The sequence below is a fragment of the Gadus macrocephalus genome, chromosome 13 (genome assembly GCF_031168955.1).
Source record: "Gadus macrocephalus chromosome 13, ASM3116895v1".
In the NCBI taxonomy this organism is placed as follows: Eukaryota; Metazoa; Chordata; class Actinopteri; order Gadiformes; family Gadidae; genus Gadus; species Gadus macrocephalus.
In genome coordinates, this window is record NC_082394.1 from 12,786,071 (window position 1) to 12,807,801 (window position 21,731).

The following is a 21,731-nucleotide window of genomic DNA, read 5'->3' on the forward strand; positions in this document are numbered from 1 at the left end:
TCGGGTTTTTAAACATGCATTACTGTGTATGCCACACTTGACGTCCGTACCACTTATACTACTCTAGAATCACTGTTGTCTATACAAGACTGTTCTTAATTACATTTAATACACTCTGATTTGAATTTTGTAATATAAGGGTTAAAAATACATTTCATTAAAATACAATAACCAAACAGTCTTCATCCCTACAGCTAATCTAGATCTTCTGAAAATATGAATCATGAGATTATACATAGTGTGCACAGTGTGATATGATGTGAGGGGACGTGCACGGGTCAAAATATTGCAACAAAGAAAGAGGCACCAGCAAAAATGTTAACAAAAACGACGCTTCTACAATATGGCCCACGCGACAACATTTACAAAGATCCACAAGGGAAGAGCTCCACTCATTGGTCATCAGTAGTAGCACATCACTTATATATTCATGGACTGAACTACATTTGTGGATTCAATTATATTAGAGGAGGGATTGTCATAATTAATAAAGAAAACGACCCTACTTGGTTAGCACCAGGATAAAATGTTACGCTGTTACAGTTATCTTGTTGTTGAAATTGGAATGAATTTATTTGAAATAAAATTATTGGATATTAATCATGAGTATTTAGGTCATGTAGTAATTTTAACTAAATATATACGACGAATATATGGTGTCGTAGCCTATAATATATGAATGACGTTTCATGATAATTCCTTGGTTGACAAGTGTACCTGATAACAACATCCTTGCTGAAAGCAGTTTATGCTATATACGAGTAATGCAATGTTGTTAACGTTGCCAAATATTAAATTGTTTATTTGTTAATTTTTTGTTAAAAATCACAAAACATCTTTCTGTTTCTGTTCCTGAGATTGGTTTTCGGGTACATGGAGGAGGACATGCTTCAAAATAAAAGTTCATTCAAAGCATAGTCACGTGATTCCTCTGTTTACAGACATCCGGAAAAACATGGAGGACAGCACTGGCAATAATCCTCAATCTGTTGGATTTACGGAGAAATTAAAATCTTGGCTCTCATGGTCATGGACCTACATATGTTTCATTTGGTTCGGTATGGTGCTGATCATGATATACGTTCTCCGGAGTCCCTTGAAACTCCAGGAAAGCTTTACCTCAGGTAAATGAATGCATCGGTTAGCTAGCCATTGTTAGCAGAGGACCTGAAATACTAGTTGACAGCTCGCGGTAGCAATTCCTTTCTTTGCAGTCTTTGCAGAAAAGTACCTTCAAAGAAAAAAAAAAAATGAAAAACGAAACTCGCCTCACGTTTAAATTAGACCCTCTATACTAGTGTACAATAGCATCCTTAACTTGCTTGCAATATGCAGTGGGGACGCTAATTAGTCTCCTATTGTGCTAATGTTGTCGTGCATCTATTCTTCATACATTTACATTCGCATATTTTTTACACTGCAGAAGAGACAGGATAGAAATGGTGAAAAACGCATGTTATGAAGTCATATGCAGTTTGACATTTTTTGCTTGTTTGAAATCAAAGGATTTTGCGCTAAATGTGCCCACTTTGTTGTTATTTCAGCCTCTGTGTTCCTAAATACATTGACACCTAAATTCTATGTGGCACTTACTGGAACGTCTTCTCTCATCTCTGGACTCATATTGGTGAGTTATCATCGTCTTACTTGATCTGAGTGTACAACTATTATTTTAGCTTCTTTATCATGCCATACTATGGTTTAAGGGATAATAAGGAACACCACAAATAATTGACCACGTACTGTGCACCATAATGGGCACGTTTTACTTCTATTGGCTAATAATCAGCCTGTTGCTCAGTAGGTGATTGTACACAGTGTTCTTTGTAGGATATTGTTGACGCACCATCAGACAAATCATGACTATCTCCCCGTCTTTCCTCTCAACAGATATTTGAGTGGTGGTATTTCCGTAAATATGGCACCTCATTCATTGAGCAGGTGTCAGTCAGCCATCTGCGTCCTCTTCTTGGTGGTGTGGAGAGCAGCTCCACCAGTGGTCTGTTCTCCTCAGTAAATGGAGATGCAGAGCCCAGACCCAGCGTTTCAGGTACACATTGAAGGACATTGGGCTGTGGTTGTTCTGATTGTCTCTAAACGATGTAGGACATTACACCTGCTGCACCATCTTCAGTGGTTAGGGTTGGGTAATAATATTGCTTTTGGTCTTTTAGCAGCACTCTATCAAAACAATGAGAAAGTGCTTCATGTTATGGACATATTTTATAGTCTTGATTAATGACTATGAAACTGGCCTATATAATCAAAAACATAGGGGTTTATTTTAGTTTTAACAGTTTTCTTTATTAAATGATTGTGATAGGGTCCAACGTTAACTTTTAGAATTGTTTCTTTTTACCTGCCAGGGTGGATAAATCGACCAGCCATTTCTTAAAGAATGTAACCGTGAGATTTGTTTGACCGGCCAAATAGTCAAAGGTATCTGCCATTTGTTGGTGGTAGGGGTTCATTTTGGACCCTGGTGCAAATATAACTTCATTCAGGATTCCTTATCCAAGCTGTTCTGGTTCACATGATAATCATGACCCTGTCTAATGTTTCAAACACAATATCAAACGGTGAGAAATTATTGCAATTAATCTTGCGTCTTCTATTGTGTCCTTTGCTTTTACAGAGTGTAAGGTCTGGAGAAACCCCCTGAATTTGTTCAGAGGAGCAGAGTACAGCAGGTGGGTTGCTTGGAAACAAAACATATAAATTAAGCTAGCTACATTGAAAGCAAACTGCAGGTTAATTAACTTGTAAGATGGCACATGAGACGTCCTACCACAGGGCCCCACTGGAGCATCATCAATGTCACGTCCACTAGACGCTACACGTGCTCTACAGGGAGCAGTTAGATGGAAGAGCATCCGTGTACTAAGAATAATGTCATGAAATGAGGGAAAGTAGTTAGAAGAAGCTAGCTTTTACAATCGAGAATTAAACTGCGATTATTTCGCTTTGTACTAAGGAGGAGCACCTTTCATTGATTATTATGGCAGCATGTCCGAGGCGATTGAAAAGGTTGTCGTAACGCTCATTAAACACAACCATGATGGCACTGGTGCAGTCGAGACGTTGGGACATATTTCAAAATTACTCTAAAGGTACCGGGCCATTGTGCTCCATGGTGCATTTTGAATGAGTATATCGCGGCATTTTCACAAGCATGCACAGCCAGTGAAATATTGTTTTTCTTTGCTTGGCAGGTACACCTGGGTTACTGGGAAGGAGCCTTTAACGTATTATGACATGAACCTATCTGCACAAGACCACCAAACCTTCTTCACAGGGGACACTCAGCAGTTAAGACCGGAAGACGCTGGTAAATTATTATTATTACTATTGTTATTATTATTATGAATGAATTATTCCTGTTATTCCCTGACTATAACAAATGTTTTGACAAATCAAGGGCAGAGTAGCAAACATAGCTTTGGAGTGATTTTTGATCGAGTCCAGGCTAAGTGGAGACACTTGGCACTACAAAGCGTACTTATGTTGTAGGATGTGACATCCCCCAGCATCAATGCGCGTACATGAGAAATATGAACAAGCAAGAGCCAGATACAAAGCCTGTGTTTCCTTAGATGGAGGGCTTTTTGAATTTAGTGTTTGCTTACGTTTGAGGGATGTTTTCAGAGGCTGCGGAGACGCATCTTTTAATACGTGTTTGTTTGTTCCAGTGATGCAGAAAGCCTGGAGAGAGAGAAACCCGCAGGCCAGGATCAGAGCAGCCTACCAGGCCATAGAGATGAACCATGAGTAAGTTCTGTGCCACTCATTCATTCTTATAGTTGGACGGTATGTTTATCTTTTTTAAACTTATTTAAGCAAATTCAAGTCAAAAGAAGAACTCTGCATGAATATCACTATGGCATTTGTAAAGCCATGAGAAGAAATTAACCTGAATAAATGTATTATCTTCATTGAATCAAAATAACAAAAATATTTGGTATAAATTAATAAAAAACCTGTTGATCGTGTCTGTGCGTGCGCTGGTGCAGGTGTGCCGCAGCCTATGTGCTTCTCGCGGAAGAGGAGGCCACCACTATCACAGAGGCAGAGCGTCTCTTCAAACAAGCACTTAAAAGTGGTAGGAACCATCATTTTCACTTCCTTACATTCAAAACACACAGATTCATCATCGTACTGGTCTCCGTGCCCTGGACAAAGGAGAAACGCACACCACGAAATCACTGTCCGTCTACACCATTTTTTTATGTCATTCATTAACCTCCTGCTTGTTTCACACAGCAGGAAAAGATGTCAACCTGCTGGTGTACATAAAGCGGAGACTGGCCATGTGTGCACGCAAGCTCGGCCGAATTAAAGAAGCAGTTAAAATGATGCGAGATGTGAGTGATCCCTGTCCTGAAAGTTCATATGGCTTGCTGGGTCTATTTATTAAATTATTCATTCATTCATGCGTTCATTCATTCTTTCACCGTGGCCTCTGAAAGCAGCGGGCAAAGGTGACGTTTTCGTAATGTGTTGGATGTACTCCAGGACGTAAGATTAAAGACCAGTTAAAAACAACAACATGCTGATGTTGTAATCAATGGCTTTAACATTTATAGATAAAAGCCTCAGTTGCCGCTCTTAATTGGGCTGAATTTCTGCATAGTTGCTTTCCTTCGACACTCAATGGACTTCACAATTAATGAACATACACACACACACACACACACCCCCACACACACACACACACACACACACACACACACACACACACACACACACTATGCAGAGAAGGGTTAAGTGGGTTAAGTGTTTGGCACCAGGATACCGTGACCCTCCCCCGGAGTTGCCAGTCAATCTGCTCCACCTCCTTGGCTAACGCTGCTCCACTCTTCATGATGAACTGTCTGACGGATTTCTTCATGTCTTAATTGAGAATGTATGTGGGGAAAGATGTGGAGTGTTCCACTGTTACCTTCGCCAAAAGCGTGTTTCTCACTCTGTTTTTCATTTGCTCTCTTCGCAGTTAATGAAAGAATTCCCATTGTTGGGAATGTTAAACATACACGAAAACCTCTTGGAGGCCCTCCTAGAGCTGCAGGCATATGCTGATGTGCAAGCAGTGCTCGCCAAATACGATGGTGTGTGTGCAAGATCAACAATATAGCTGCATTGAAGAGACATGATTGTCCATGTTTGTTTTTATTGAAGTGTTTTAATTTCTTCTCCTGAATAGATATCAGCTTGCCAAAATCAGCAACGATATGCTACACATCTGCACTTCTGAAAGCACGGGCTGTTTCAGATAAGTACGATTGTGTTTTTTGTATGCAGTTTATACTAGAACAACATCATTTGCCCATTGCGATATACTTAACCTATTGTCTGTTTACTAAGGTGTGTGTGTGTGTGTGTGTGTGTGTGTGTGTGTGTGTGTGTGTGTGTGTGTGTGTGTGTGTGTGTGTGTGTGTGTGTGTGTGTGTGTGTGTGTGTGTGTGTGTGTGTGTGTGTGTGTCCAGATTCTCTCCAGAGGCAGCGTCTCGGCGAGGGCTCAGCACAGCAGAGATGAATGCTGTAGAGGCCATACACAGAGCTGTGGAGTTCAATCCACACGTGCCAAAGGTCAGGCAACAACAAACACACATTCACACATAAGCGCACGGGCGCACACACACACACACACACAGACTCATTAAAAAAAACTAACACACACACACACTCAATAAAACACAAACACACAGACTAAATAAAAAATGCACACAGACTCAATAAAACCTCACACACTCAATAGACTAATAAAAACACAGACAGACCCCCCCCCCCCCCCCCCCCCCACGAACACACACTCAAACAACTGGTGAGGACCAGTACATCTTAGTCAATCTGCATGCTGGATACACAACATCCTGACTGTATGGAAAGCCAGTAGAGCTGGTTGTCTGGTATCATGTTTATTATGTTTTACCAGCAGGTGTCACTAAAGGTCCTTGTTGGTAATTGCACTGTTGCCTATTTTCAATTGGGATTTAGATCTTTCCATGTCATTGTCAGGTTGATTTTAAGATTGGTTGTTTTTCATTTGTGTAAAATGATTTGGGCTTGTATGGCTTTGTTTCCAATTTATTTTCTTGTATATAAGTGATCACAGCATTGTTTCCTGAATAATAACGTCTAAAATCAATGACTAAATCATTACTCATATAAGTGAAGAATATCATCATTCAATATACAGATTGGCCCCATCGCTTCAGCACATATCAATGTAGCATGTGGTTGTGATGCAAAATACACAGCACACACTTCCAACAATACCCTGGATGTTTCTGCTGCCCTCTACATCTCTTCCCACAGGGATTAGGCTTGGGTTACACACACACACACACACACACACACACACACACACACACACACACACACACACACACACACACACACACACACACACACACACACACACACACACACACACACACACACACACACACACACACACACACACACACACACACACACACTCCTATCTACCGCAGCACAGTTTTGTCTTCATTTATCCTTTGTTGTGTGTCTGTGTTTCATCTCTCGTGCCTCTCTTTAAAAAGAGAGAGAGAGTGTGTGTAGCTTGTGGGGGCCACAGACTGGGGGGGAAGCTCTTTGATGGGTTCTTTGAAGTGAAGAGCCCTCATCCTCCATGTCTTTCCAACTGTCACCCACCTTACTCCAACCCCACCCCATCACCACTACCCTGCCTTGGGCATCTCTCTTGTCTCCCTCTGCCCCTCTCCCCCTCCCTCCTTCTCTTTTATCACCTCACACACACACACACACACACACACACACACACACACACACACACACACACACACACACACACACACACACACACACACACCGAGTGTTGACATGTTATCATGGACAGACTACACAAATAAAAAGGGCACATTTCCCCACACCACCTGGGCTCTGCGGTTTCAGAGTCAAAGGACACCTTACACTTGCCTCGTACAATAGACTAATCTGACTTTTATCTTCTGCTGTCTCTCCGGGATAGTTCACCTGCCGCTCTTGCATTGAAACCGCCCGGCTACTGTCACGATGCCAAAGTAACCGAAGGGCACTTAAACAGACTAATAAACGGATGATGTGACATTTATTGGGTTGCTGTATTGTTGTTGTTTGCGCAGGAGCTCTAGTAAGTGTGCATAGTTAGGCTCAGGGGATGTCATAAAAAAGTTCTCCAGCAGTAGCTGTAAGGCCACGTTGTTTGGCGCCTGGCTTATTTACTGAACTAATAATGAGACGTAGACAAGTGGAGGCAAAGGCAGCTGCTCTTGCAGCTATTTGTACTGCCAAGCAAAACAGTTCGTGAAAATAAAAGCATCCATATTCAGGTCTGGATGTTTGGAATTCCTCGGAGATCCCATTTTGCTATAACCTTGACGTGTTTTACTTTCAAATGCTGGAGCATTAAAGCTGTCATATTGCGATAAATTAAGCTGTAAAATGTCAGGCCACCATGAAATGGTATATTTCTCATAATTGTGTTGAGAGATTGTTAAACCACATGCAACCTGTCCACCGTGAACACCATGGAATTTAATCAGATCTGGAGAATCAGAGTTTGGGGATATTACCACTGACAACCTAAATCAATGCATCACGCTACATGTAATGCTCAGATTCAAAGTGGAACTGTGATGGAGTTTGTGTATTTTGTGTTGTCGGGTGTGTCTAAATCAGTCACCTGTGATTTAGGTGGTTTCTGAGAACCTCTGAATAATATATGAATATGCTCAGTCATACTTCGGTGAAGTTAGCCAAGCGTCAGACTGGAACTGTTTAACTATTCTTCATACTTGTGATTCATATCAGTAAATTCTTCAGTTGTTAATTTTTTATATGGCTTCTGGCGCAAATATCCAGTTATGGAATGGGCTGAACCACTCACATACTTGTTCACGTATCCTTGTTTCCCAGAGTCATTTTTCACATGAGCAGGTTTCTCAAGGGTGTGTGACTTCCACCGAGAGGCCAACAAAGAGGGCTGCGATGCAGTGGGCTGTGGCCACAAGACAGGTTATACACCGGGAACGTGGGGCCTTAAACAGCACCCTTTTTTTGACGTCACACACCGGCTCTCTTGAACCGTTGCTAAACCCTAGACACCTACCGGAGCACAGACACACACGTGTGCACGTACTGTACGCACACACGACTCAGTCAAACCCGATAACCTGTCGTTGCTCACCTCGCCCTCTTGTATCTTTCACCTTGTCATCCTTCCTTTTCACCCTCTTCTATTATTTTTTTATTTTCTTTCATCCCTCCCTTCTCCAATCGTTTACCTCCCCCTCTCTCCCCATCTTTCTGTCCATTCCAATCAGGCAGTCCAGCACTCCGTGGTTAGGAGGCTGACAGTAGGCCGGATGCGTGCTTGGCCGATCAAGGGGTGTGGGGCCTCTTCAATCTGCTTTGCATTTGCATGGAGTCCTTTTGGCCCGCGTTCCTCTGGGCATCGGGGTGACACGGGCCCATCTAGCCCGCTAGTTTGCTCCATTTCAGGGAGCGGTTTCTCATCTCACCCCATTTGCCTTGACAGTTCCTATTCGGGGGGTAGCCTATCATGGCGAAGGAGCCGGGCCCCGTGGTCGGGTTCACATCTCAAATTGGCTTTTTCGTTCGTAAATTGAGTTGCACCATGTCTTTAAATTGAGGCGCACCATGTCTTTAGGTCTAAATTTAGATGGATGAGGTTTGACTCTGAGATGAGATAAGAGAGGGTATTCCCTCCTATTTCCTTATTAAGTGTTGCTGGCGTTATCCTGCAGATTATTTTCCTTCTTCCAGTTTTCATGAACATAACCCTCAGTAGTATTTGGTGGTTCTTCCCAGAAGTGCATATTTGGTCGTCTCTCTGCAAGCTGTTTTGAGATAAATTTCCGTCTACCTTCTTCTCCCTCACCAAACCCACTGTCCTCATTGTACACTTGTGACAATTGCATTGTTTGTACTGCGGGTATAGTCCTACGGTGTGCTTGTGTGTGTGATTGTGTTTGTGTGCTGTGGGTATAGTCCTACGGTGTGCTTGTGTGTGTGATTGTGTTTGTGTACTGTGGGTATAGTCCTACGGTGTGCTTGTGTGTGTGTGATTGTGTTTGTGTACTGTGGGTATAGTCCTACGGTGTGCTTGTGTGTGTGATTGTGTTTGTGTACTGTGGGTATAGTCCTATACTGTGTGCTCATGTGTGTGATTGTGTTTGTGTACTGTGGGTATAGTCCTATACTGTGTGCTCATGTGTGTGATTGTGTTTGTGTACTGTGGGTGGAGGGGGTTAGCCAGTCTTTTGAACACGACGGGGGGCTTATGTCACCGTCGCATGATTAGAACGAGACGGCCTCTCGTGAGTTATGCCCTGGGCTTACGACTGGCCCAGGATAAAAGAGGAACACACGAAACACAATCCTTTCATCAAAGAGGCAGCAGAGCACAGGGAGGTACGGTGTACCGAGCAGGAAGGAGGGCCGGGGGAGGATCTGACTGCCGAGGAGGTGTCGCCAGGTCCAGCGTGCCACGGAGGACAGCTGCCTTGCGCCGCCCCCCCCCCCCCCCCCCCCCCCACCCCCCCCCCCCCCCCCGCTCCAAACTGTTTCGCCTTGAAGCAAACCAGACAAGGGGTCAAGAGACATAATGGTCGCCCCTCACAGGCGAAGCTTCAGACCTATGCACGTCTGTAATGAGGGAGGAACTAGTGTAGATTGGATACCGGCAAACTGTTGCTGTGGCTGCCATTCCGCCGTTTGATAAAGGAGTAGCAGCAACAGCGTTTGTTTATATTCAACAGTGGTTTTCTCAAGCAACTAGATCTGCACCAGTCTCAGCTATATGGTCTAGCTCTGTTGGCACTGTGTGCAAATAACCCCCAAATGTAAACAATATTATTTAAGATGTGCAACCTTTTTTAATGTTAGTCTGCAGTATTTAAAAGGCGGCTCTGTGTAACCTTATTGCTGGAACATGGCATTAACATTGCCAGGGGTTCAAAACCAATGATATTTAACAATTATTCACAGTGGGGAATAGTTGTTGTTGTATATACTACACGTGAATACTCCAAAAATAAACAAGATAACACTTGTTGGCGGGATATACTTGTTTTTATTAGCGAACAAAGCGAGACATTTTGCGATGAAAACAATATCCCGAGTTTGAGATCTCCATCATGGGATATTGCCCAATATCCCGAGATAGCTAACCAATCAAATTGCTCCATTTTAGGAGGTTCACGTGTAGCATATACTAAATTGATATTTATTTACAATAAATAATCAAATACGTGGGGTATAATTATTAGACTAGTATGACAACGGGATGTGATTAATATAGAACAAGTACAGTAATGCAGTCAATCTTGAACCAAGTTAATAAAAGCATGAATGGAGCAAAGGGTTGACTAGTCCAGTGGCTTGGCACACTGGACATGACTGAAGGTGTTCCAGGGTGTGAGCGCGTCTCAGAGGCCGGGGCCTGGGATAGGGCAGCGGAGCGGGGCAGGGGCATGCTGGGATTGGCCTGTCTTCCGTGGCAGTCACGAGAGGTTCAGGATCACGGTTACCTGGCGTGTCAAAAAGGACCAAGGAGGAAAGGATTTAGGATGAGCGGGGTTTAAAACAGGCTGCTTGACTGACTTGTCTGGCTGGTTGTCTGTCTGTGATCACAGCACTGTAACGGCTCACTTGCCGACCGGCTGACCAACTTTTTGGCTGGCTGGCTGGCTGGCTGGCTGGCTGGCTGGCTGGCTGGCTGGCGGGCCGGCGGGGGCCTGTGACCATGGAGGGGATTAGAGAGGATTATCTGTGGGGTAACCTTCGCAAAGTGTCAGTCTGAGAGCCAGAGCGCTGCTGTCTGCCTGGGAATGTGGCCCAGCGGGGGCCTCGGCCCCACACGCTGGATTAGTTAAACACAGAACCTGGCCACACTGGGCCACACAGACATACCACACATAGAGCGGCCGCCTCAGGAGACCGGGAAGCCGTTGAGAGTCTACCACGCGTTCAGTCCGGCACTGGGCGTTTGAGAACACACGGAGAATGGAGGGATGCGTTCCAATGTATCGCATCCAAGCATGCTCTTATTCTTAGCCAAGATGGCCATTTTTCCAAGACGCGGATGGCACTCGTTTCACATTCTGTACATCGCAGCTCTCCGTTACGGGGGCATTCATCAGCACGGTGGGTGGACCGAGCGACTCGACGGGCCAGACCTACACAGCAGGGAGGGGGTGTAGTGTAACAATAACACACGAGAGAGCTTTGGAAAGCTCTTCCCTCCCACATTGAACAATTGCACAACAAGTACCTCACATGAGGGAAATATTTTTGTGTCTGTTGACAGTTAGCAAGTGGGAATTGCACAACAGGATGTAATGGATGAGGTATCAACTTGGAAACGGGGGGAGAGAGGCGAGGTGATTCAAACTAAGTAGTGACCTATGATACTGCATTGATCTCTGCAGCTCCACCAACAGTGAGGTTAGATTTCCTGGAGCCGGTAGGAATAGTTGAGGTCCTACCAGGGTGGTGATTGTTTGACAACCCCATGGCTGGCTGACCATGTCCTTTTCACAATGCCACCCGCACTCCTTAATAATTACGTTGGATCTAACCACTGCGACATACTAGTCATGGTACAGTCCTGGGAAGCAGCCTACCAGAACACCCAATTGTGTTTTTGGTAACCTTTTTATTGCGCGGGTATGACATTATTGCGTGCGCTGTATATTCCATCAAATATAGTGCTGACAATTGGCTTGTTCAAAAGGACACAGTTGAGAAACTGAGTGCAGAAACACATTGATTATGCATAGATCGATTTTTATTGAATTTGAATAAGCATATTCTAGCACTGCTGTTTGTTTGGTGTACAGATAACCAACCAAATATTTATGGTGTACGGTGTTCTTTTACTTTTGGTTACTAGATTCAAAGCTTATGTCTGACCTATGTGGCTTAATCGGTGGAACATGGCATTAACACTGCCAGGGTAAGGGGTTCTATTCCCACATTGAAAAACGGTCTTCTCTGACCATAATGCCACGGCCAGTGTGTTCTCCTTGAGATGTCTGTTCCGGGTTGGATCGTTTTTGCCTGTGCGTGATGTTTCACTATTCTTCTAGTACGCTTGGTGGCCGGATATGAAACAAATTGGCACACAAACTGGGTGTACCGCAGCTATGGAAGTATTAACAATTAACTAAGATAAAGAAAAAAAATCGACCTGAGATTGGACTAATTCTACCAGACCTAACAAGTGTTTGGAACAGCTCGATGACCAAACACAGGTAAATCTTGGAGATGGATTTGAAAGATGGAGACTGCTTGGAGCCCAGTTTGATTTCAAGACTGATGCTGCATGAGTTGGTTTATAATTTGCTAACCTATTCATTAGCTGATCAACCTACAGTGATCAGCGTACTTGTCTGCGCTTGTCATTGTCAAAAGAAATATTTTTTTGGACCTCCTCTCCAATCATCATAATCTAGGCTTGTCTTGTGCTCGTGTTGGTTCAGTGGCCTCTACCTGGTAACCCGTCTGATCTTCTGGTTTGAGGAGGAGTGGTCAGGCCGACTAATATTGTGATTTAGACTCAAATACCCATTTGAAACGGTCTGTGTCAATTTAACATATTATAACTTTCTTTTTTTTTGCTCCTAATTGTCTGCATTGTGTCTGTTAAAGCACTTTGTAAACGTGCTATACAAATAGTTTATTATACGTCTATGTGCATGGAGAACCCGATTTCAATACAGACACCCTACCGGTTGCTATAGGCTCATCCTATATGTTTGTGTGGTCTCTTGCTGTGTTGCAGTACCTGTTGGAGATGAAGAGTCTGATCCTGCCACCAGAACACATCCTCAAGAGGGGAGACAGTGAGGCGGTGGCGTACGCCTTCTTCCACCTGCAGCACTGGAAGAGAGCAGAGGGGGCCTTAAACCTGCTGCACTGCACCTGGGAGGGAAGTACGTACAGCTCGCCAGCACAGCCACACAGTGAGCCATCCGGCGCAGGGGTTTCAGTTGTTGACTGAAATGTCTCACCTTCTTTAGTTATTTGAGATGTATTTATGCAAGTTAAGGGTTGTTATTTTATGTGTTATTTCAAGTGGCACAAGACGCGCAGTTATTATGTTCAGTCACTGAGACAATTTAATGTTCGGCGTGCATTCAACGCATTCCTCCCAGACACTCAATCTCGGTTATAGCGTGCAATAACCAACCTGCGTCTTTCTGAAAGAACGGGCTTCACTCTCCTTGTCGTTTATTTAATTGTATATGTTTCGATCTGAGTAACAAATAGTAGGGATAGAAGCATCCCTGTGTTAGGTGAGTGCTACATGCAGCGCTCAACTATTGTTCTATTTATTCTTTCTTTCTTTATTATTCTCTACAAACTTTGGGACCTATCTCCTTCCTCAATTATCACCTAGAGCAGGGGTTCTCAAAGTTTTGACAGCTGAGGGCCAATTTTGGAGCCCAAAATTTGACTGAGGGCTGCCAAAGGAAAAAATATTAGACGGGAAACGCCGTCAGCATCCCAGTGGTGAAAAAAAACATTGCACCGTGGACCAATGGGAGTGAGGTCGAGTGGGGTCTAAATCACGAAACTGAGGTTCATCCTTTCAAAGTAATGTACAGTCGAATTAAAAACTAACAAATGTAACAGGATTTAATTGAAAGCTAGAGAGAGTAGACTTTCCTCTTTATATTTATTTATTTTTGTTTAAATTAATATTGATATATAATAAAAAATAGTAATAATAATAATAATAATAATAATAAAAAAAAAAGAAGATTTTGGACTTACATCTGTATGTCATTGCGGGCCGCCAGGAATGTTTCTGCGGGCCGCGAACCAATGACCTATAGACTCCATTCAAATTTTTAAATATTCAGAATAGCTTGGAATCGCACGCGTCTTTTCAGATTTTTTAATATTTTATACTTTTTAAGATATTCTACTTTTAAAATACTAATAATCTTATTTTTAACAAGGGAGTCCATGGGAGGATGGCGGAGCCGTTTTAGTTTCATACCGGCTTCGTTTTCAGTTGGTCTCATTGATTTACGTTGACGCTGGAGCGTGAGGAAAGTTCAGCAGTGTTGCCAGATTGGGCAGTTTTTCCTGCCAGATTTGGCTACTTTTGGAAGACGTTCAGGCAGTGTTGCCAGATTGGGCTGTTTTTCCCGCTCTATTGGGCTAAATTTTTTTTGATACATGTGTAACTTTGTACACATTTGTTAAGTAAGGCCTACTCTGCTAAATATATATGTAAGGAATAATAATAATAATAATAATAATTGAAGCCGAAGCAATTACACGGCTACTTGCCAAAACGAAAAATAACTTCACATGGTTTGTCTTTTTACAATTTATTCGTTAACAACATTCGTAGTGTTGATCAGCAGTGAAATAGTCCACCAAAGACGTTGACATCGCTTAGCAACCGAAGACGCTGGGGTTGACAAGTTACCGGACTACTTACTACCCATGCAAGTGAACGGAGCGTTCCACGGCATTGAGAAGACCCGTGTAATAAAGGCCTATAATATTTCTGTTTATGGCATAGATTTCTCCTTAGATTAGGCCAATAAAGCAATGATAAAAAAAAAACACATACGCTCGATCAAAGGCCCGGCCCGACCGGGATAGTGGTGGGAAATATCAAAACCCTCATTGTTTTACATGAATTGGCTAAACAAATGACCACTGTTGCATATTTAAACACAATTCAAATTGTGCAGAGAGAATTATTTCCATTGGTTATTTTGACTGGAGACATTTAGAATTTTCGGTCCTGCTCATTTTTTTTTCGGTTAATGACCGGTAATTACCGGACAACGGAAACTCTGACACACACACACACACACACACACACACACACACACACACACACACACACACACACACACACACACACACACACACACACACACACACACACACACACACACACACACACACACACACACACACACACACACACACACACACCCACCAGCAGTGCAGGGCAATACATTTGACCTTTCAGATTGCATTTTTCGCAATGCTTTGCGCTTTTCATTCAGCTGTCACTTTATTTGTTTCCAACAATTTACATTTTCTTAAATGGTGTTCATGTTTACATTGTTTACTCCATTTAGACTTTTGAACTTTTGTTCAAATCCCTTCACGTGATTTAAGCCATTTAACGTTTCTCTGTGTCTTAATCTATGTGGCTTTATTAAAAAATATTTTAAACCTCACTTTGCACTACAGCACTCACCACATTTTTTTGCAGGAAATGTATTTTCTAGTTACTATTGAAGTATCTATAATTTACCTCACAGGACCAGTCTGCTCCCAGCTAATTCCTTCTGCTCCATTTCAGACCAACTGGCTACTCTGGGGCTTTAATTGAAGATGAGCGGGAGCATTGTCCAACATAAATATGTCTCTAAACGGCATAACCAAAGTGTTGCGTAGCTGATTGCTGCCCCAGTACTCGCATGTCTACATAGTTCCAACAATGTGAAGCAAAACAAGGCTTCCTTGAAACCTAGACTTTATAACCGCGCTGTCTGTCCGTGAAGCTGGACCCCAGGGCTGAGCTTGTTGACAGCGCTCCTTTCATGGGCACGGATTTCACCAAGAGTCTGTGTGTTGCGGTAACACAGTCCGTTTTAATTTCACAGTTCTGGCATGGGCGGGCTATGTTAATCTACGTGAAACTGTATACGCTTCCTTTGCATACTTGCTATCTTAGATTTGGCTCGATTTCATTCATCCCATTGATGCAATCAACAATGTTTCCAACGCCTCAAATAAATCGCAATCAATAATGAATGAAAAGTATATGCTTGCGTTGATGAACCGTTGCATGGGCTGGAGTAAAAAATGGCCGCATTGCCCCTTCCAACTTCATTGATTGACCCAAAATCACAAGACACAAGAACCGCAGCATTTATCCGCAATTGTTATCATTATAATGGAAGACAATCAAGATAATTCTATAAAGTATCTTATTGGGTCTCCCAGTTTAAAATATATATATAAAGCATATATTTAACTGTAAAATTTGTATTGGATCGTCAAAGGAAAATCTGGTTTAGGCCTAAAATAACCCTTTCGCTGCTCCCCTAGTTCACAGTCCTTGCTTTGCTAAATTTTAAAGCTTTGTACCCTCTTCTCTCTCCAGCCTTCCGGATAATTCCCTACCCCCTGGAGAAGGGTCACTTGTTTTATCCCTACCCAGGATGCACGGAGACGGCAGATAGAGAACTGCTACCATGTGAGTACCACCTCTTACCCGCTGTCAAATCACACGTTCAGGTGTTCGTCACCAAGGAACTCCTGCACAAACGAGACCCTATTTCGACCCCCTCTGTCGCCAACACAGTTCCCAGTAGAATTGCCATGTGTGGAGGCTACAGGACGTCTCCGTTCCTCCTGAGACAGAGTTCACTATGCTGCTGTTCTTCTCATTCGGTTTCGTTTTACAATAGCTTTGACACTCTGCGTTGTTGACGTGACGCCCTCTCTCCTCCAGCGTTCCACGAGGTCTCCGTGTATCCCAAGAAAGAGCTTCCCTTCTTCATCCTGTTCACAGCAGGCCTCTGCTCCTTCACTGCCATGCTGGCCATGCTCACACACCAGTTCCCCGAGCTCATGGGCGTCTTCGCCAAAGCGGTAAGTACAGTGGCTGCTGTTCCCGAGTCTCCTCTCCTTTGATGGAGGTTGTGTTCCTGGTCTTCTTCTTGTACTCTAATGTGAACAGGATGGCAGGACGTCAGTGGCCCATCTGGTCCCCAGATGCAAGCGTGTTGTTGATGGCTGATGACATATAGCTCACATGGCACCAGTAGCTTTGTTTTTCTTTTCATAGTCGCTATTCATAGCCCCGTTGACTCTTGGGCGCCATTGAAGATCATTTCATTTATTTTCACACATTGCTGTTTCTATCTGCTTTTTTTTTTTTGTGAAATGTCCCGCTTAAGTTTAATAATACTTCTATTTACCCTGGAAGGTCAGCACTGTTGTTACTCTTAAGATTATCTTTTTATGGGCTAAAGGCTATCATTGTTTTGCATGACGGTTATTAATCTAGTGAAACCTAAACACTTTAACCCTTGTGTTAACTTCTGTCTTTTATCACTGTCAATGACCCAAGAGGCTCATGGGAGTCGTAGGCCTGTGAAGTCAGTTTCCCTCTGAAAAAAAGATGCAGTCCAACTCAACCATGGCTTACCACAATGCATTAACAGCCTTATCAATATTGCTAAACACAGATTTGTTTCTTTTTTGTTTTTTTACTGTTTATAAAAAAGAAATGCAGCCCATGCAGCCACATTTTTGACTGACCCTTTGACTAATTCTTTGTTTATGACCTCCCCTGTTTATTAGGCTCTTCCTTTACTCTGTCTCGTAGTCACAGCGAAACGCACACGAGCTGAGTGTTCATCCTATTCTGTTATGGGAAAGGCCGTGCGTAAATAGGGTTTTTACAGTGGGCCGAGCGAGCCAGGTTTGTGTAATGCTCAGAGAGAGGGAGAGAGCGGGCCAGCGCTGTCCAGGGAGGAGGGGGGGGGGGGGGGGGGGGGGGGCAGGGAGGCGCTCTCCACTTTCTGAGGGAAAGCAGTGGAACAGGCAGGCAGGCAGGCAGGCGTGGCTGCTCTAGAAGGCCTCTGCCTGCTTTATTTACCTCTCGAAGACGTGGAGTTTGTCCTCATTGTGGTCGTTTGTTTATCGGGTTAAGATGATGGGTTGTGAGGTCCCCAGATCCAGTCGTATACGAGGGTGTGTGTGTGTTTGCAAGCCTGGATTAGAGTTGAATGTGGAATTGGAAAGCTTGAATGCAGCTGCACGCCATGGATGCAGGTGCATGTGACACCTCTTTGTAAATCCTTTCTATTATAACTTGATCTAACCCAAACCAATCATTTAGTTATTAACCATCTCCAGCCACAGGTTTTATCCATCAAGACAGTCAGCGTCATTTCGGTTTCCTGAAATGTTCTTTCTCATGGTTGCATTAATACCCTGTTTACACTGAAAGGAAATATTTGTGTGTGTGTGTGTGTGTGTGTGTGTGTGTGTGTGTGTGTGTGTGTGTGTGTGTGTGTGTGTGTGTGTGTGTGTGTGTGTGTGTGTGTGTGTGTGTGTGTGTGTGTGTGTGTGTGTGTGTGTGTTCACAAGTACTATGATAGCTGGCCAACTCAGAGTTGTTTTGCAGGAGAGCACAAGGCCCCTAAGGGAGGGTGGGGGGGGGGGGGTCTCGGCATCCACTCTGTGTGCTCCACCACCTCATTTACTGACTCTACATCAACAACACTTGGGGAAATTGAAAAGAATGAAAGTCTAGGAAAATGCATTGGAATGACCGCTGACCCCCCTAGGGTAGATGGTGTTTTTTCAGAGCCTGAGATTCCCTGACCACTGTGTTTTTCTCTCCGCAGTTCTTCAGCACCCTCTTCGCTCCCCTGGGGTTCTTCGCAGACAAGATGGAAAGCTTCATGCCGTCCAGTTTTTGGCATCAACTGACTCGAATTTGACCCCCAAAATGCTGTTAAGAGCACACACACAGACAAACACACACGCAGACATAAACCCATACACAGAGACATAGACACACACACATAGATGAGCGACCATCAGCACTCCGAGGCTCGAAAAAAAATGTTTGCTCTCCTGTCTTCAGCAGTGCTGTCCACTTGTCGCGTTGTTACTGATTACGTTGGCAGAGGTTGTGTCAACACAGCCCCGAGGACTGTTAACATGGGGAGCATTTAGTCCTCCCCAACAGTTGAACAACTTTAAATAAGGATAATTTTCAGGAAAAGAAAAGGGATTTCAGATTGTACGATTTTCTTTTTTTTCTGTTTTCTTTTCGTTTTTGTTTTCGTTCATAGGTTTGGGCAAACAATGTAGGAGATGTTCATCAAAACATGAACTAGTATTAAGAAACATCTATGAACTCCAAACTGTTTGCAAATATTTCCGATTCTTCATTTGACGCTTTAACATTCGAAACCATCATCGTGTTTCACAACGTCTGACTTTTATGCTTGTTTTCTTTTCCATTACGTTCCTTTTTTTTAATTTTATTTCTTTTAAGATGCTCTCGTGTCAGTTTACAGTTTGTTTCGTGAGATGACTCATCTTTAAAAAGCTAACTTCTGGTGTTAAACTGCCCCCTCATTTCTGGTTCAGACGCACAGACTTGGTTGTCTTTTAACATATTGGAGACAATGAAATGAGGGCCTTTAACACAATAACGGATACCACGCTGGATATCCAGTCACGGAAAGACCCAGAATACGGCAGTCGCATCTGCGGCTCTATGCCGCCATACTCTCCTCCTCAGCAGCTAGGACGTCAATCGGACAGAACCGATAGGTTACCAATATTGGTTCTAATGGGATTGACTGCCGCAGGGCTCATTGTGAATGCCGTGTCTGCCCTAAATCTCCAGAACTGGGATTGACTGGAACGTTTGTTAGACTTCCTAATAACAGAGCTGTGATTTACTGCCTTTGAGTGCCTGCAATATATACAACACCTCGGTGGTTCCAACAGTTGTTGCTAAGGCATGACACTGCAGTATTATACGAACCAGGGGTGGGGGGTTTGAGGCGGGAGGGGGGGGGGGGATAACCAGACAACGTCGCCGGTGCTGAAGCATCACAATATAAGACACACAAAATAACAGCAGTAGTGCTTCTAGAAGGGCAACACAAAGTGCGCAAAGGCGCGTTATGTAGGAGCAATAACTGCAAGGGCATTTCTAGTGTGTTTTAGTGTTCTTCCACTGATGACAGTACTAAACATTGATTGCATTAGTAATACAATGTATTGGCTGTGTTTCTCTTTTTGTTTATTTGGTGGTCTCTTTTCAGTGGAGCTGCACCACCCATCGGACAGCTATGGACTCATGCATTATTTATTATGTATATTTATTTTATACTCAAAGGTGCAAAGAAGGGTTGTTTTTTTGACTGTCCAAATCGAAGCCCTAAATCCTCAAGAGGGTTTTTTTTTGCTCCATTATCTGGCCAACAATATGTGAATGTGTAATGTTTATTCTTGTGTTTCTGTGGAAGAAGTAGCACAGCATGCTGAGGACAGGAGAACGATGGAGAACAATGATCTATTATAGCTACCATGTGATGAAAAACGCACAATAAATTGGTCCTTGAATGTAATGGAAGTGATGTTTTTGTGGAGGTGTGAAGTGATTTGGTTTGGGTTTTGTTTGTTAAGTATGTCAAAGTGTGCGCCCGCTTTCCCTTTCTTTAAAGAGGTTATTCTAAAGCTTATATTGTAGTGTTCTGAAACTGCGAAGGCTAGAGTTTCCCTCAAACAGGCAGTATGCTGTTAAAGTGCCCTGCAGTGAGGCTAATGGAGATCTACGATAGCTGCTAGTCTAGGTGGGCGGCATGACAAATAGCTTGGAAACACCACCGCTGAAATGTTGTTCTTTTACCGTAAGCCCAGAGATGACAGGAGATATTTGTGACGATTGTCTCCCAGGATATCTGTTGGGTTATGGCTTTTTAGAAAATTTGCCTCGACAAGTGATGCTTTCGGTCTCATCATTGCCTTGCCCCCTTCCCTACTTTGTCTTCCTGCAATCACCGGACTTGAGCACTACGACAGATTTCACTCCTAGTATAGTGACGCATTCATTTGTTTACTGTTTTAACAATGGAGTTGTATGCTCTTGATTGAACATGCACTCGTGTGTATATTGTACATTGCAAATGAACAACCTTTTAAGCCAAAACCACTTTAAAAGGTTGTTGATGTGTTATTTTACAGGCAGCGGTTTGTAAATGCGTTTCATTTTCTCTTCGCAGATACATACTTGGTTCTCTCGCAGCATATTAACAAAATAAATCGGGAAATTATATATATGAGATCATTTGGCCAGGAAACGCATGCACATGCTACGCTCAAGACCAATTCCACATCATCCTTAAAGTCTTGATAGGCTTGGCGTTTAGGGCCGATATAACTGACTTTAGGGCCAAATAAAGCAGTAATACTACAATGTTTGCCAGAGATTTTCAATTTTTTGTCCAGTACTTGGAATAAACTGAGATAATTAAAATGTTCTAAAAATACACCTATCCAATTTCTCATCATGCTATGTGCAATAGATAATAATCACACATTAAGGTTTGTGCGGTGGTGGCCCCGCATCAGACCAGCTGGACGGAAGAGAAAAATGTGGGAAATGGTGTAGGGTGTTTTGGACTTTTTTCAACACGACACTTGTCTCCACAGGCATCTTTCTCCATCCCTCTTCTCTTGCACTTGCATGTTAAACATCCCTTTGGTCCGCGGTGTCTGTTCTGCTCCCCGCGGACCTATTTTAGCTCAGAAATGTTGTCACATTGAGATGCCTGTTTGATATCACTATGATGGAATAGAATGCCAACCATGCCACTCCTGTTATTTTTACACACTTCCACTGGATCAAACATCGCTGCGGACAAAGCGCATGCCTCCGGGAGAGAGCAGCTAGGCGTAACTAATCCACATGAAGTAGCTGGGGTTAGCTAATCATTTTATGTAAAACATGCCCTGCGTGAAATAAATGAGATGAACACAGCGACTGTAGTGGTATACAGAAAATAACACCATCATTTAACTTTGGAAGGATTTCTTGGTGTAGTCAGGTTTTTTTTTTCTAAAAATCCGTTGCTGAATTAAAAATAGTGTAGGATTATCTC

The 21,731-nt window shown here is 43.2% G+C and overlaps 1 protein-coding gene across 2 annotated transcripts; it reads left to right on the plus strand.

Annotated features, from left to right (window-relative positions):
- Positions 1-915: 915 nt before the first annotated feature.
- On the plus strand, positions 916-20,198 carry st7l (suppression of tumorigenicity 7 like). Of its 2 annotated transcripts, none has more exons than XM_060069257.1 (15): positions 916-1,124; positions 1,545-1,627; positions 1,891-2,050; positions 2,636-2,690; positions 3,213-3,328; positions 3,690-3,768; positions 4,005-4,099; positions 4,261-4,361; positions 4,991-5,105; positions 5,201-5,273; positions 5,484-5,586; positions 12,830-12,980; positions 16,196-16,288; positions 16,547-16,686; positions 18,453-20,198. In XM_060069257.1, exons 1-15 carry the CDS (start codon positions 956-958, stop codon positions 18,546-18,548), a joined length of 1,629 nt encoding a protein of 542 aa, XP_059925240.1. In that variant the 5' UTR covers positions 916-955; the 3' UTR covers positions 18,549-20,198. The 2 variants fall into 2 exon arrangements, with proteins under 2 accessions (XP_059925240.1, XP_059925241.1); XM_060069258.1 differs by having other exon boundaries at positions 917-1,124; positions 4,011-4,099.
- Positions 20,199-21,731: the final 1,533 nt, after the last annotated feature.